At 34.9% G+C, this 12970-nt stretch overlaps 2 protein-coding genes across 5 annotated transcripts in view; both read right to left on the bottom strand.

Annotated features, from left to right (window-relative positions):
- Positions 1 to 1374, bottom strand: part of LOC129005299 (probable pyruvate dehydrogenase E1 component subunit alpha, mitochondrial) — a 34208-nt gene extending 32834 nt beyond the window's left edge. Inside the window, exon 1 of the mRNA XM_054434156.1 lies at positions 1249 to 1374. Within this exon, the coding sequence (XP_054290131.1) occupies positions 1249 to 1302 (54 nt within the window). The 5' untranslated portion in view covers positions 1303 to 1374. The remainder of the gene's footprint in view (positions 1 to 1248) is intronic.
- Positions 1375 to 3210: 1836 nt separating this feature from the next.
- LOC129005295 (E3 SUMO-protein ligase ZBED1-like) overlaps positions 3211 to 12970 on the bottom strand; it is a 58162-nt gene continuing 48402 nt past the window's right edge. For all 4 annotated transcript variants that reach the window (XM_054434151.1, XM_054434149.1, XM_054434150.1 and 1 more), the window contains exons 9-10: positions 9691 to 9899; positions 3211 to 4214 (exon numbers count right to left, since the gene is read on the bottom strand). In XM_054434151.1, coding sequence (XP_054290126.1) covers positions 3886 to 4214; positions 9691 to 9899 — 538 coding nt within the window. In that variant the 3' untranslated portion in view covers positions 3211 to 3885. The remainder of the gene's footprint in view (positions 4215 to 9690; positions 9900 to 12970) is intronic.

Genomic DNA, 12970 nt, shown 5'->3' with positions numbered 1-12970 from the left:
AAGGTCTTCATTAGTAGATTGCAATTCCGTCAATTCAAGCTCAAAAGAACGACTGAGTAAAAAATGGCAGTCTCTCAAAGATTCAAAATGGCAGATTCAAGAAAGCTTTGAACAACTGCCATTTTTTACTCAATTATCCGTTTGAGTTCAAATTTGTGGAATTATATTCTGCTAGTAAAGGTCTTTAATTTGATGTAAATATCAACCAATGCTTCTATTTAACATATTTTCTAAACGACTACAGATAAATCAATAAGATTTGGTACATCAACACCACACCAAAAAATCTACTTTTTAAAGAAACTATCAATTTTCTGTCATAACATGGGGACGTCCTGCAAGGAGTCAGAAGGAAATCTTAAATAGAATGATATTTACATCAAATTAAAGACCTTTACTAGCAGAATAGAATGCCGCAAATTTGAACTCAAACGGACAACGAAGCCAAAAATGACAGCGGTTCAAAGTTTTCAAAGGTTTCATTCATTTAATTTGCATTGCTATTATACGCTAACTCCTCAGGGCGGCACAGCCCTAAGAATCGGAAGAAAATCGTTACGTAAGCATTGGTCAATATGCACATCAAATGAAAAGTCTTCATTAGTAGATTGCAATGCCGCCAATTCAAGCTCAAAAGAACGACTGAGTAAAAAATTGCAGTTTTTCAAAGATTCATAATGGTAGATTCAAGAAATCTTTGAACTGCCATTTTTACTCAATTATCCGTTTTAGTTCAAATTTGTGGCATTATATTCTGCTAGTAAAGGTCTTTAATTTGATGTAAATATCAACCAATGCTTCTATTTAAGATTTCCTTCTGACTCCTTGTGGGACGTCCCCATGATATGACAGAAAATTGATAGTTCCTAAAAAAGAATATTTTTAGGTGTGGTGTTGATGTACCACATCTTATTGATTTATCTGTTGTAGTTTAGAAAATATTAAGCCAGTGCGGGACTTTATATACAACCGAGATATTAGTTTTTGTGCAAAAACCAAACCATATTAGATTTTATTATGTTTTATTATTTTAATTGTGACAGTCAATCCCGTACATGTTGTGGAATGTTTATTGAAATTATAACCTTTAGATTGATGTATTTAAATTCACCAATTTTGATTTTTAAGTAGGCCTATATTTATTGTTTCATTAAGACTATACAAATTTGTATGATAAAATAATTAGTTATAAGTTCAGTTAAAAAAAAGAATACTAACTCTTTCAATTAAAGCCAATACCTATTTTACCTGGAATTCAGAAAACACCTTATCCGCTACACTCCTTGATAAGCAAGAAAACATTATAGGCTACTGGCTGAGATTCAAATGTGTGACTGGCACAGAAATAGAATGTCTCTTGTCTTGATATATCACCGATTCTCTATCTCACTATTGAAAGACCTCTTTATAAAATCAATTGGATTTACAGCAAAATATCATAACTCTGCTTTATTTAGTGTTTTCATAACTCATTATCATAACTAACTCTGCTTGATTTTGATAACTATCTTATTTGATTGTTTTGAACCAGACAATGTAAAATAAATTGAATTTGATTTTTTTTTATTAAAAATGCCTTTCATAGTGGCCAATTTAAATTTTACTTCCCAAAGCTCCGGCCTCTGAACTGTTAAGGTCTGAGGCAACCTGAAGTTAAAATATCCCAAAAGCAATATAACTTTCCTTGGTTCAGTGCATGGCTTTTTTCTTATTCTCTACACCTGTGGCATTTTTCCAAGTAGTTAAGTTATCGTAAGTACGCAAACACTTTTTAGGGCAAGCAGTCCAAACCAATATGATTTTCTCCTTCTTTCGATTATAACCTGCACAAATGAAAGTGGACTTCACCTGACTGACATCTATATATTTAATAAGCTAGGCATATTTTTGTCATAATTGTTTTGGAGTAGTGGTGCTACCGATCACCATGTCCAAAGTGTCGTTAGAAAGGTCTTAGCATGTAGTTTTGCCATCAAACAAAATAACTTTGAAATTCCATCAGGGCTCTGCCCCAGTGGCCTTTAAAGTTCCATGTTATTCTTAGGGAGAAAATGTTTGTTTACATTTGAATAGATGAATACTTTGAAATTGACACTAATATTTGAAACAGCTGGTTATACTAAAATTTTGCACAAAATCAAAACATAACCAAAAAACGTTCGACATAATGGAGACTATAAGACGTTGACCAGGACCTCCTCCTGGAGGCCGACGAAATTTAACTGGTAGACGCGAACGAAATACAAATAATAATATTGCCGTTGAGAGCCAAATACAGCAAGCACCTTTCCGTGTTGGGTTTAATGTGCTCTCCAAAAGCCAAATTTGTGAAGATTTCACATGGTAGAAGAGGAAGTATGTAGATGTGGAGAAATAAAAACCATGAGTCACATAGATATTTATAAATTGTTCACTTCAGACAGGAGACAAATAGGAGAGAAACAGGAATAAGATAGGATTGGATAAGATAGGTCTAAGAGATGAAAAAATAACACATGATGAGTGACAAGGAAACAATTGAGACGTTTAGAAAAGTAGCTAGGGAAATATGAAAAACCAGGATTACATACAGGCATTAAAATAAAAAAAAGAAACAACCAAAAACTAAGAAATAAAAGGAATGAAAACTTGCCCATGAAGGGGAGAGTAAAGGTTAGAGCGAATCTCAAGGATCCCTATCGCTCAGGGCGGTATGGGGAAGGGAGTCGTGCTGTTAGGCATTAGGACACATAATGTGTCTGGAAACCTAATGCGGCTATGAGTAAGGTTATTTGTAGAAAACACTATACACAATGAATGTTGATTATATCGATCTGTTATGTACATCTTGAGTATTTCCATAATATAATAGCCTATTTTAAAGTCATAAGAAATTATGACGGATGTTATTTGTTTTAAAATAACGCCTGTAATACTTAGCAATTGCTCGAATTTGAGCAACAGGTACACTAGTTGTTTTCTATAAGTATTAAATTGTGTATAGAGCATTATTAAATAGTGTATTTGTTAAAAGGCAAGGGTTTACAAAATTGTTAATATAACTAATGTTATAATTGACCCAAAAACAGATGAGTAATGCCTTTGACTATCGCTTATTTTTAAAATGTCTGGTTATTTTCGGTCACCCTTTAAGACTTTCATAACTTATGCTTAATCTTAACGTAGGTCTTTAGTTGTAAAAGAAAATTGGAAAAGCAGTAAACGACAATATCATCATGACTAAATAAATTTATTTAACAGGAAGAATAATTTCATATTAGAACATGAGTTTATTTTTATGTGTATTGGAGAGATATACGTTAAGTTATTATGAAATTAACATCGTACAGTATGTCACTGTATCACATCAAACTATTAAGATAACAAAAATTATATATAAAATAATATAATATATAACTCTTTAAAATAAAGGGATTCTTAAAAAAACTAATTCAATCTATCATTAATACATGATCTAAAATATTACAGGTTAAATTTTACAACCCCTATTTTCAGAACAGTAGACTAAAAACTAAAAAGTAAAAATATACATTTTTTGTATTTACAACAAACTAGAGTATACTGCACCAAAGTAGTACTATGACATATGACATTACTTTTGAATGATAAAAGTAACATTATAAAAATGTAGGCTATGTTAAAGAAATGATAATTGTGTAAGAATTAGTAATAGAAAAAACACATTTTTGATAATCTCTGTTGATTGGGATACATAGAAAAGGCAGAATTAAAGAATCAGTATTATTACACAAAACCTAATATTGAAGCATCCTTTCTTAATCCTCTTTAGAAACAAAAGACCACTTCATTCTAAAAGAAAACAAAAAAACTAGGCAATTTGCAAACAAATCAACACTGGTGTGATATACCCTAGCTAGCATGTGTCTAATGACTAGATGAGTTGAGGAAGATGAGTCTGTCTATAATCTCAGGTGTGAGGTTGCCACGTCGCACGTCATATGTCACCTGGGCCTCCATGGTGAGACGTGCTGGAGGTAAGGCTGTGGCTGGGATGCACATGTAGTGATGTGACAGTCTAGCTAGCCAGGGACACTTGGCAGCTACTCTGCCCCACCACACTACAGGACACTGGTCTAGTGAGGCTGTCTGCTCCGACTGGTACTGTATGATCTCTAGACTGGCTCGGTCCACAGCCGTCATCTCTGAGCAGCTTCCACTCGATGTGTTCACCTCTCCCAACAGCATCATCATCCCTACACAATAAAAATCCAGTCACAAAGGTAATTTAATTTTGTCACAGCCACAGCGCTAAAATGTTAATTTTGTGATAAATGTTAATTTTTGAAGGAAAAAGAACTTGTTAAAGAGTAAGGAAGGATGAACAACTAACTCATCTGAAGAAAGATTCCCAGGAAGTTAAATAAATAAAAAAAGAAATACATTTTGTGTACTTTTAACTTCCTGTGACTCTTTCTTCAGGTGAGTTAGTTGTGTATCCTTTATCCTTAACAAGTAATTCTATTATTAAGAACAGATACATACTACTCTAGTTTTGCTTATACAGTAGAGTCCCGCAAACTTGGTACTCGATAACCCGGCAGTCTGGATAACTCGGCCATCATCTGGCTCAGAAAATAAGTGATTATTTAAGTCCGAGTTAAACATGAACACAAGCCAGCTCAAGTATAATCATTTGCAACTCGTACTAAAAATTTGTTGTACTATATTTGATGACTTAATACTGACTTGTAATATAAATCTGATTAAAAAAGGTGGTTAAAAGCTTAAAAATTTATTGTTCTTATTTTTAACTCTAGTTTCCGATAACCCCGCATTTCACATACCAGCACCCTCCCAGTCCACTTTATGCCGAATTTGCGGGACTCTACTGTATAACTAAACTTTTTTTACATCCAGATGGATTTGGTTGTATTGTTAGCCTATGTTTTCATTGCGTTATATTTATATGTGGCCTGTTAAAAATAAACTGGCCTAATCTAAAATTTGTTGACTTGCTGAAAAATGACCATGTCGAACTGGCAAAACATTGGCTAGGCCTATTTTTACCAATTTAATGACATAGTCATGTTTGAGACTCGACAGAAAACTTTCGACAGTCAAACCAAGGCTCCACTAGACAAACAGGCCATGCAGCAGGATCCATGACGTCACACTTGTGGATACAGTAGACCCCCTCTTAACCGACCTCGTATTAACCGATAATCGGATTATCCGCCTTCGATCGTAAAATAATACAGTTTGTTTTAACCGACCTTGATTTGAGAGCAGCTCGGTTTAACCGCCGCTTTCTAGGAATCTCGGCATTTCCGCTTCCACGCTGGGCGATGAGAACTGAACCATACGCTTATCTCCACAGGATATGACTAACAATAAGCTATTTTGTGTTGAGCACAAAAAATATAGCATAGCCTATTGTCAGTTTGTCATCATCGTTCGTAGCTCGAGCACATCTGATCTGATTTGTTATCTGTGCGGCAAATTTATAACATCATAAAGTGCGTTACGATTTTGAGAACTGATTATCTTATCGCCAGAGTAAACAAACAACGCAACTTGTAAGGAAGGCAGGGAAAGGGGGTTAACAACTCCAAGGTCAAGATAGTTTTTGTGCCTGGAGCCTCCAGTGAGAGGCTATAAATAAACGTCCTGTTTTGTAACAAAATGGTCGCTTGTATCTTTAATGTTGACAAAAGGTTCTGTACTATATTAATGTATTTGGAAAGCATCAATTAATACATTACAGTATTAAAGTTATTAAATTAGGAATTTTATTGACTCTTGCCTAGTAATATAATGATATATTCCACTGAAAGTAAGCCTATTTGACTTAACTGTGTTTTGTGTTTATTTGTGACTTTTCTATCAATATGAAAAAGGAGATAAGAGTAGTTTATTTTATAAATAATGCAAGTATGACTTCAAAATAATTATTATATAATTCCAAATGAATAGCAATTCATTATGTTATGATTTTAGGGATTGTCCGTTTTATCCAACCTTTTGAGTTATCCGACCTAGGTCCGGTCCCATTAGGGTCGGTTAAGAGGGGGTCTACTGTATATTCACTGCCATTAGGGGTGGGCAAGTACTCAAATTTTTCAAAATACTCAACCTCAAGTCGAATAGTAATTACTACTCGAAAATTTGGGTGGATTAGTTATAAATAGTGCCATTTCACGATTTTCTACACCCGTATTTAATAAATGATATTTGTTTTGTGTTGATGTCTTATTTAATCCCCATTCCTAAAAAAAACAACAATCTAAATATTCTAAATTCATATAGGCTAGTCCAGCGTAAACCAAATGTTCAACAAACATCATTCGGCAGAACTAGCAAGAGGACTACTACCACTTTAACTTTCAATCTCACAACAGTCAACAATACGTCTCAATAACGATACAGTAAGTTAAACGAAATAAAGCATTGAATGAATCTATCGAGTTACAGTAGTCGATAGTCAACAGGGGAGTCTCGTGACTAGTAGATCATAGGATATAGGCAGACGATTCTTGAAGATAAGCTATGATTGCATAATATTTTTTCACTTTAATCGGTATTGGTATTGGTGTTTAGTTTTAGAAGCCGATAAGTTACTACAAGGAACATCGATGCATCGGAATGACACAATCTCATTAAGTCTTGTCTCGGCAGAAAGATCTAGTTCCACTTTAAACTCAGTGTTGCCAGATGGACGATAATTTTGTACTTTTACAACTGTGGTAGTGGCGTAAACAAACTATAAGAATAATTTTCTAATGAGTTTACATAAACATGATTTAAATTAGTCAATCTATAACAACAAAACAATGGATTGGAGTGGAGTTATGTCAATGTCAGTTTTGAATGTTTTTACTTTGAAGTGAATTTGTAATTTAAAATAAAATTGATTTTGTTTATTGCAAGTTTATTAGAAAGTAAAATAAACATATTCTGATTGTGATTTTGATTGTGCAATTTTCAATCTGGTGGCAGAAACATGACAACTACATTTTGAACTGTAATTTAGCATAGAAAGTGGTGAGTTTATTAATGAAAGACCAAATAGGCTATACCGGGCTTCAGTGAAATGTGTTTTAATTTTAAATTACAGTAGAGAGTCAAAAATCCGAACCAATAGGGGATGTAGGTAGTTCAGATTACCGATTTGTTCGGATTTTCAATAAGTATCTTAATCGCTTAAATAAAAACCGATATTTCATTGAAAGCTCTTAGACCAAAATATATAGGATTATATAATTATAACTAGTAAAATACATCTTAAATTGATGTATGAATTCAAAAATTTATCAAATTATTTTTTTAGTCGAGTAATACAGTAGGTAAGTAAGTATATGCCAATGCTTGATGTGAAATTTTTGCGTGCATGACTTCAATTTGAGACCTCAATCATGGAAATCCATCGGGTAGAAGAGCTAAACGAACTCGGCAAAGAATATCCAAATTTAACTCCCAAGAAATACATGAGGATCAAATTTCGTTTACGTATAAGCCGAATGGGATTATAGATAAATAGATGCTGATGCTTGGTGGCAAATTTGGGCTTGCATACCTTTAATTTGAGACCTCAATCATAGAAATCGGTCGGGTAGAAGAGCTAAACGAACTTGGCAAAGAAAATCCAAATTTAACTCCCTTAAGAAATACATGGGGAGCAAATTTTGTTTACGTATAAACCGAGTGATACTATAGATAATTATATGCCGATGCTTGATGGCAAATCTGTGCATGCATACCTTCAATTTGAGACCTCAATCATGAAAATCAGTCGGGCAGAAGAGCCAAACGAACTCGAAAAAGAAAAACCAAATTTTTTTTACATATAAGATTATCTTAACCTTTAACTCTATCTATATATACAGGGTGTCCCGGAACTCTCTACCAATATTTTAGGGCATTGATCCTGGGTAAGAAACATAACTAAATATCATATTTAAACTGTCCGGAAGTCCTTAGTTACTCACACAGCCGCCATTTTGTTTTTTTCAGTTTTTAATTTTTTTCTAAAGAATGGTTAAACATACGAAATGGAAACTTTTCACAAACATTAAGGACAACTAGACAAAGCTACCAAAAAATTATCACGATTTTTCAAATTCATAAAACAAAATGGTGGCTATTTAAAATTTTTGTAAAATCAATGGTTTTTTAGTTATTTAAGAAAGAAAATTTTAAATGACCGCCATTTTGTTTTATGAATTTGAAAAATCTTCATAATTTTTTTGTAGCTTTGTCTAGTTATCATAAATGCTTGTGCAAAGTTTCCATTTCGTATGTTTAACCATTCTTTAGAAAAAAATTAATAACTTAAAAAAACAAAATGGCGGCTGTGTGAGTAACTAAGGACTTCCGGACAATTTAAATATGATATTTAGGTACGTTTCTTACCCAGAATTAATGTCCTAAAATATTGGTAGAGAGTTCCGGGACACCCTGTATAATAGAGGAGGTATGCATTTATTTATGTATGTATGTACCCTATTGACTCCAAAAGCCAAGTTCGTGTTAAGTTTGGTATGTTTATAATCGCAGTATTATAATCAATGAAAGGGATGGTAATTCTTTAATATTGTTATCCTTTGTTCTATGCCCACACAATGTAACATAAATCGTTACACTCCATTGTAAATGATACAATAAAAATTAAGGTGTATTATAAACATTTAAAACACATAGGTCCACTGAATTTCTATACACTCTGTATATTAGAAGGTTGCCAAATGTGATAAAAACTGTTAATTTATAAGATTTCCAACCGTATGATACACTATTGAGCTTTAAGTCTGCTTATGTACGCTTTAGTGGTTTGAATACTACAAAACATGGTGTCATTAACGATTAAACATAGAAAGTCGGCATGTTTGAAGCAAAAATTGTATTAATATTATTATTGTAAACGACGGCAGATATTTGAACGCCTTCAATGTGAGGGACGCAATAGTTTATACTGTTGGACCAAACGAACTCGTATTAAAGTGTTGGATAAAACGACCCGTTCGAATGGTCCACCGTGAAACGTACAGTCTATTTCATAAGTTTACTCCACAATGCAAAATTGTATTTCTAGTTTGGCATGTACTTTTGGATAAAACGTTTTTGGACAAAATGAACGAGTTTTTAACTGTTGGACCAAACGATTTTGGACCATTTGAAGAGGATCCTATTGTTTAATAAGGATTTAAAACAAAAAATTCCAGCAGGCTAATATAACATGTTTAAACATTACATCTTCAAATTTATTTGTAGGAAATTTGCTATAACCTGCAAAACAATGTAGCATTATTAAGTTGTGAATAGCAAGATGCTAATAATGCTACCACAGCTTAAACCCTGGGCCTAGGCCTACTAAACGTGCAACTACTCGACTCAAATTGAAAAATTACTACTCGCCCAACCCTAACTGCCAAGTCCCATATGTTTAACTTAAATGAGCTTGCTGTTTGTCAGATTTTAAAGGCAAGATTTTAGTACTACTATCCACCACTGTGAAGTAGTGTTGCGCTGCCCACGCTGCAGCATGGCCTGTTTTTATAGTGGGGCCTAGGTCAATTGTTAATACATTTGTTTATTCTAATTGGGTTACATAAAATCATACATCCAAACAACAATATGAACAATGGGATTTAAGATTTAATTGTACAAGTACAACCATATGTTTGAACGTTAACATTTTAGAGTATTGTTTTCTTACACAGCATCAACAATTACCTGATAGCCTTGATTTCTTTTTCTCTGGAGGTGAGTCTTCAGCAGGTTTGATCTCTTGAGGTGTGTTCTCAATAAGTGATGCAAGAGCCTCTTTGATGGGGCCTCCCAGCAAGTTGCGACTCTCTTCTGTCGTGTTTGGTAGTGACTTGAATCTTGGGTCCATGGTGGTGGCAATCTGGAGTAGCTGGTCTACTGCTGGCTCCTGATACCTGAAACATTTGGAGTTTACACTGTTTAGTGGCATAGCTCAAGAACCTTTAGACAACTTTTTATAATTAATGTTCTTAGTTATTTATAAAACCTATTTAACTTTTACCTTATTTCAGCTTTTCAACAGTCTTATTATTAGCAAGAAAAACTTTTTATTAGAAAGGCTATACAGAAACAAAGAAAGGTCAAAGAAACTTAACATTTTTAAGATTCAAAAAATTAGACCAGATAACTACATTTCTACACTTTTGACAATCAGATTAGGACATTTATCATTCAGAAGTTTTTTTTTTACATTCAGCATATGCATCAAACTTGGCTGCCTACAATCATGGCTATCTACCAGTTTAAACTCTAATGCTATACTGTTATTTTAATTTGAGATATTCACGTGATATTTGATGTATGAGCTAATATCCTGAATCCCAGGATCTCAGTTGGTTTTTAATACAAAGAAATCCCGGGACTACCGTCTTCTAATCCCGGATTAACCTATATTATTATTTATTATTTTTTGGTTAGTTTGAGTTTGTGTTTTACTTGCAGAAAACAAATTAAAATATATGTAGGAATATTTTAACACCTATAATAACACTTGAAACATATATTTACACTTAAACTGCTTACTTACTGGACGATAAATCTTATATATTATTTTTTATTCCACAATTCTGAATCGACCACTATACAGATTTTCATGATTTTCGTGTTGAAAGAAAGTTAATTTTGAAAAAGAAGGGAATATCAAAATAATTAATTATTTTAGTTTAAGGTTTCAGTTTTTGAGATTAAGTTTTAATTTCTGGAAAGTCTAGCAGCCGACGCTTACAATTTAAAGCTGTTTCAGTGCTGGTTTAACTAACAGCTGGTTTCAATCTGTCGTTTAAATGTTTCTGATACAATTTATTTGTTTACAAAAGTATTTATCTTCAGTATTTGCATCTACATACTATTTCACTTTGAAATTTAAGTTTTTTTCCCACCGTAAAGGATTTGCGTTATCAGAAAATGTGTATTAAACTATCGCAAAACACTTTGTGTATAATCAAGTTGTGTATAAGCAAACTGTGTGAGTATCTATAAGTTTATGCCATGAAAACTTTAACTCATGATCGGGAAATAGTTTTTTTAGCAAACTATCACTTAATTGTTTAAGATGTAAGTGGTTTACGTGTTGATACTTATTTTTCTTGATTGCTGAATGTGTGTATGTCGGCATACCAAAATTTTGGTTAGTAATGCAAATGTCAACTGGTGTAGTAGTAGGTCTCAAAAACTGTCTAATAAGCTGCTGGGTGTCAGTTGAAACCAGAATTGATTCATACCATACCATGCCTATCCCAGTGGCCAGTAGTACTGTAGGCTATGGTTCAGAAACTTGTGCACTGTCCAAAGAACCGAAAAAAAAAAACTTGTTGCTGGATTTGAGAATAGAGTGCAGAGGAAATATACGAACCAGTTCAAGATAACGAAGGTTGAGATACGAAATAAAAGAGAGCTAAGAGAAATGTATAAACAAACACCCAGATATAGGGATGCTTTCAAAAAGTAAAAGGCTCTTTAACTTTAACATAGTTCATTAACTCTTCAACAATGTCCTCAGAACCTCAGCTTTAGCTACATAGGGGATCGCTCAGTGTGTCGGCTGCGGAGTACGCTGCACCAGTATGGAATGCATCGTCACATGCAAAAAAGGTTGACATTGCAGTCAATGACATGGCTCGGATTGTAACTGGGTGTTTGAAACCAACCCCAGTACACAAACTCTATCCTATCATAGGGATCGCCCATGAATCAATCTGACATGCGAGAAGGCCCAGCTCCGACTTCAAGTGGGAAATGGTGACCAGTGAAAGTGTGCTCAGAGTTGTTTCGGAAATGAAAGTGTCGAAAAGTAAAGATGTGTACGGGCTTTCGACAAGTGTTATAAAGCATGTAATACAAGCAATCTTGACGCCACTTGCCAGGGCCGATTTACCGAATAGGCACGGTAGGCACGTGCCTAGGGCGCGAGGCAATTGGCTTTTTTGGGGGGCGCCAAGAATTTGGAAAATAAAAAAAATTGGTAGTTGTATTTGCATGCGATCGCAGTAAACTTCTGATAATCCCTCGCGGCCGTGTAGACATCGTAATCGTCTCCCGCATTTGCGGCAAGATTCTTACTATTTTCCACGGTCGGGTCGTTTAGACATAATTATCGTCTTCCATTATCAAGGCAATGTATGAGCATATCCCGCGGTCGTGAGGAGATTATCATCGTTTATCACGAATGAGGCAAAATTCTTATCTTTTCCCGCGTTTGCGAGGACACTATACTTGTCTTGCGCGATCGCGCCGATCGCGGTCGAATTCTCACCACCCCTTGCGGCCGTGAAGACATCATTATATCGTTCCCCGCGGACGTGTGGACATAGTTATCGCCTCCCGCGTTTGTGGCAAAATGGTAATCATCTCCCTCGGTCTTGTGGAGATTATCATCCTCTTCCTCAAATTAGGCAAAGTTCTGACCATTTCCCGCGATCCTGTGGCCATTATCATCGTCATCCGTGATCGCAGCAATATTCTGATCATCCCTCATGGCTGTGTAGAAATCATTATTGTATCTCCCGTCTCCGGGAGACGGTCCTGTAGACATCGTAACCGTCTCCCGTAGTCGTGAAGACATCGTAATCGTCTCCCGCGATTGCGGGAAAATGGTAATCATCTCCCATGGACCTATGGAGATAATCGTCTTCCGCGAACGAGGCAAAATTCTGATTTTTCCCACAGTCATATGGACATTATCTGTTATCATCGTCTTGTGCAATCATGGCATAATTCTGATCATCCCTCGCGGCCGTGTAAAAATCATTATTGTATCTCCCGCGGTCATGTAGACATCGTAACCGTCTCCCGCGGCCGTGAATATATGGTAATCGTCTTCCGTGATTGCGGCAAAATGTAAATCATGTCCCGCAGTTGTGTGGAAATCATCATCGTCTTCCGCGATGGCGGCAAAATTCTTGCTGTTTCCCGCGGGCGTGTGGACATTATCATCGTCTTCCGTGATCGTGGAAATATTCTGATGATC

The sequence above is a fragment of the Macrosteles quadrilineatus genome, unplaced genomic scaffold (genome assembly GCF_028750875.1).
Source record: "Macrosteles quadrilineatus isolate MER2022 unplaced genomic scaffold, UCM_ALF_1.0 Scaffold_19__1_contigs__length_3004403, whole genome shotgun sequence".
Taxonomy (NCBI): domain Eukaryota; kingdom Metazoa; phylum Arthropoda; class Insecta; order Hemiptera; family Cicadellidae; genus Macrosteles; species Macrosteles quadrilineatus.
This window is presented reverse-complemented; position numbering and strand designations above follow the sequence as displayed.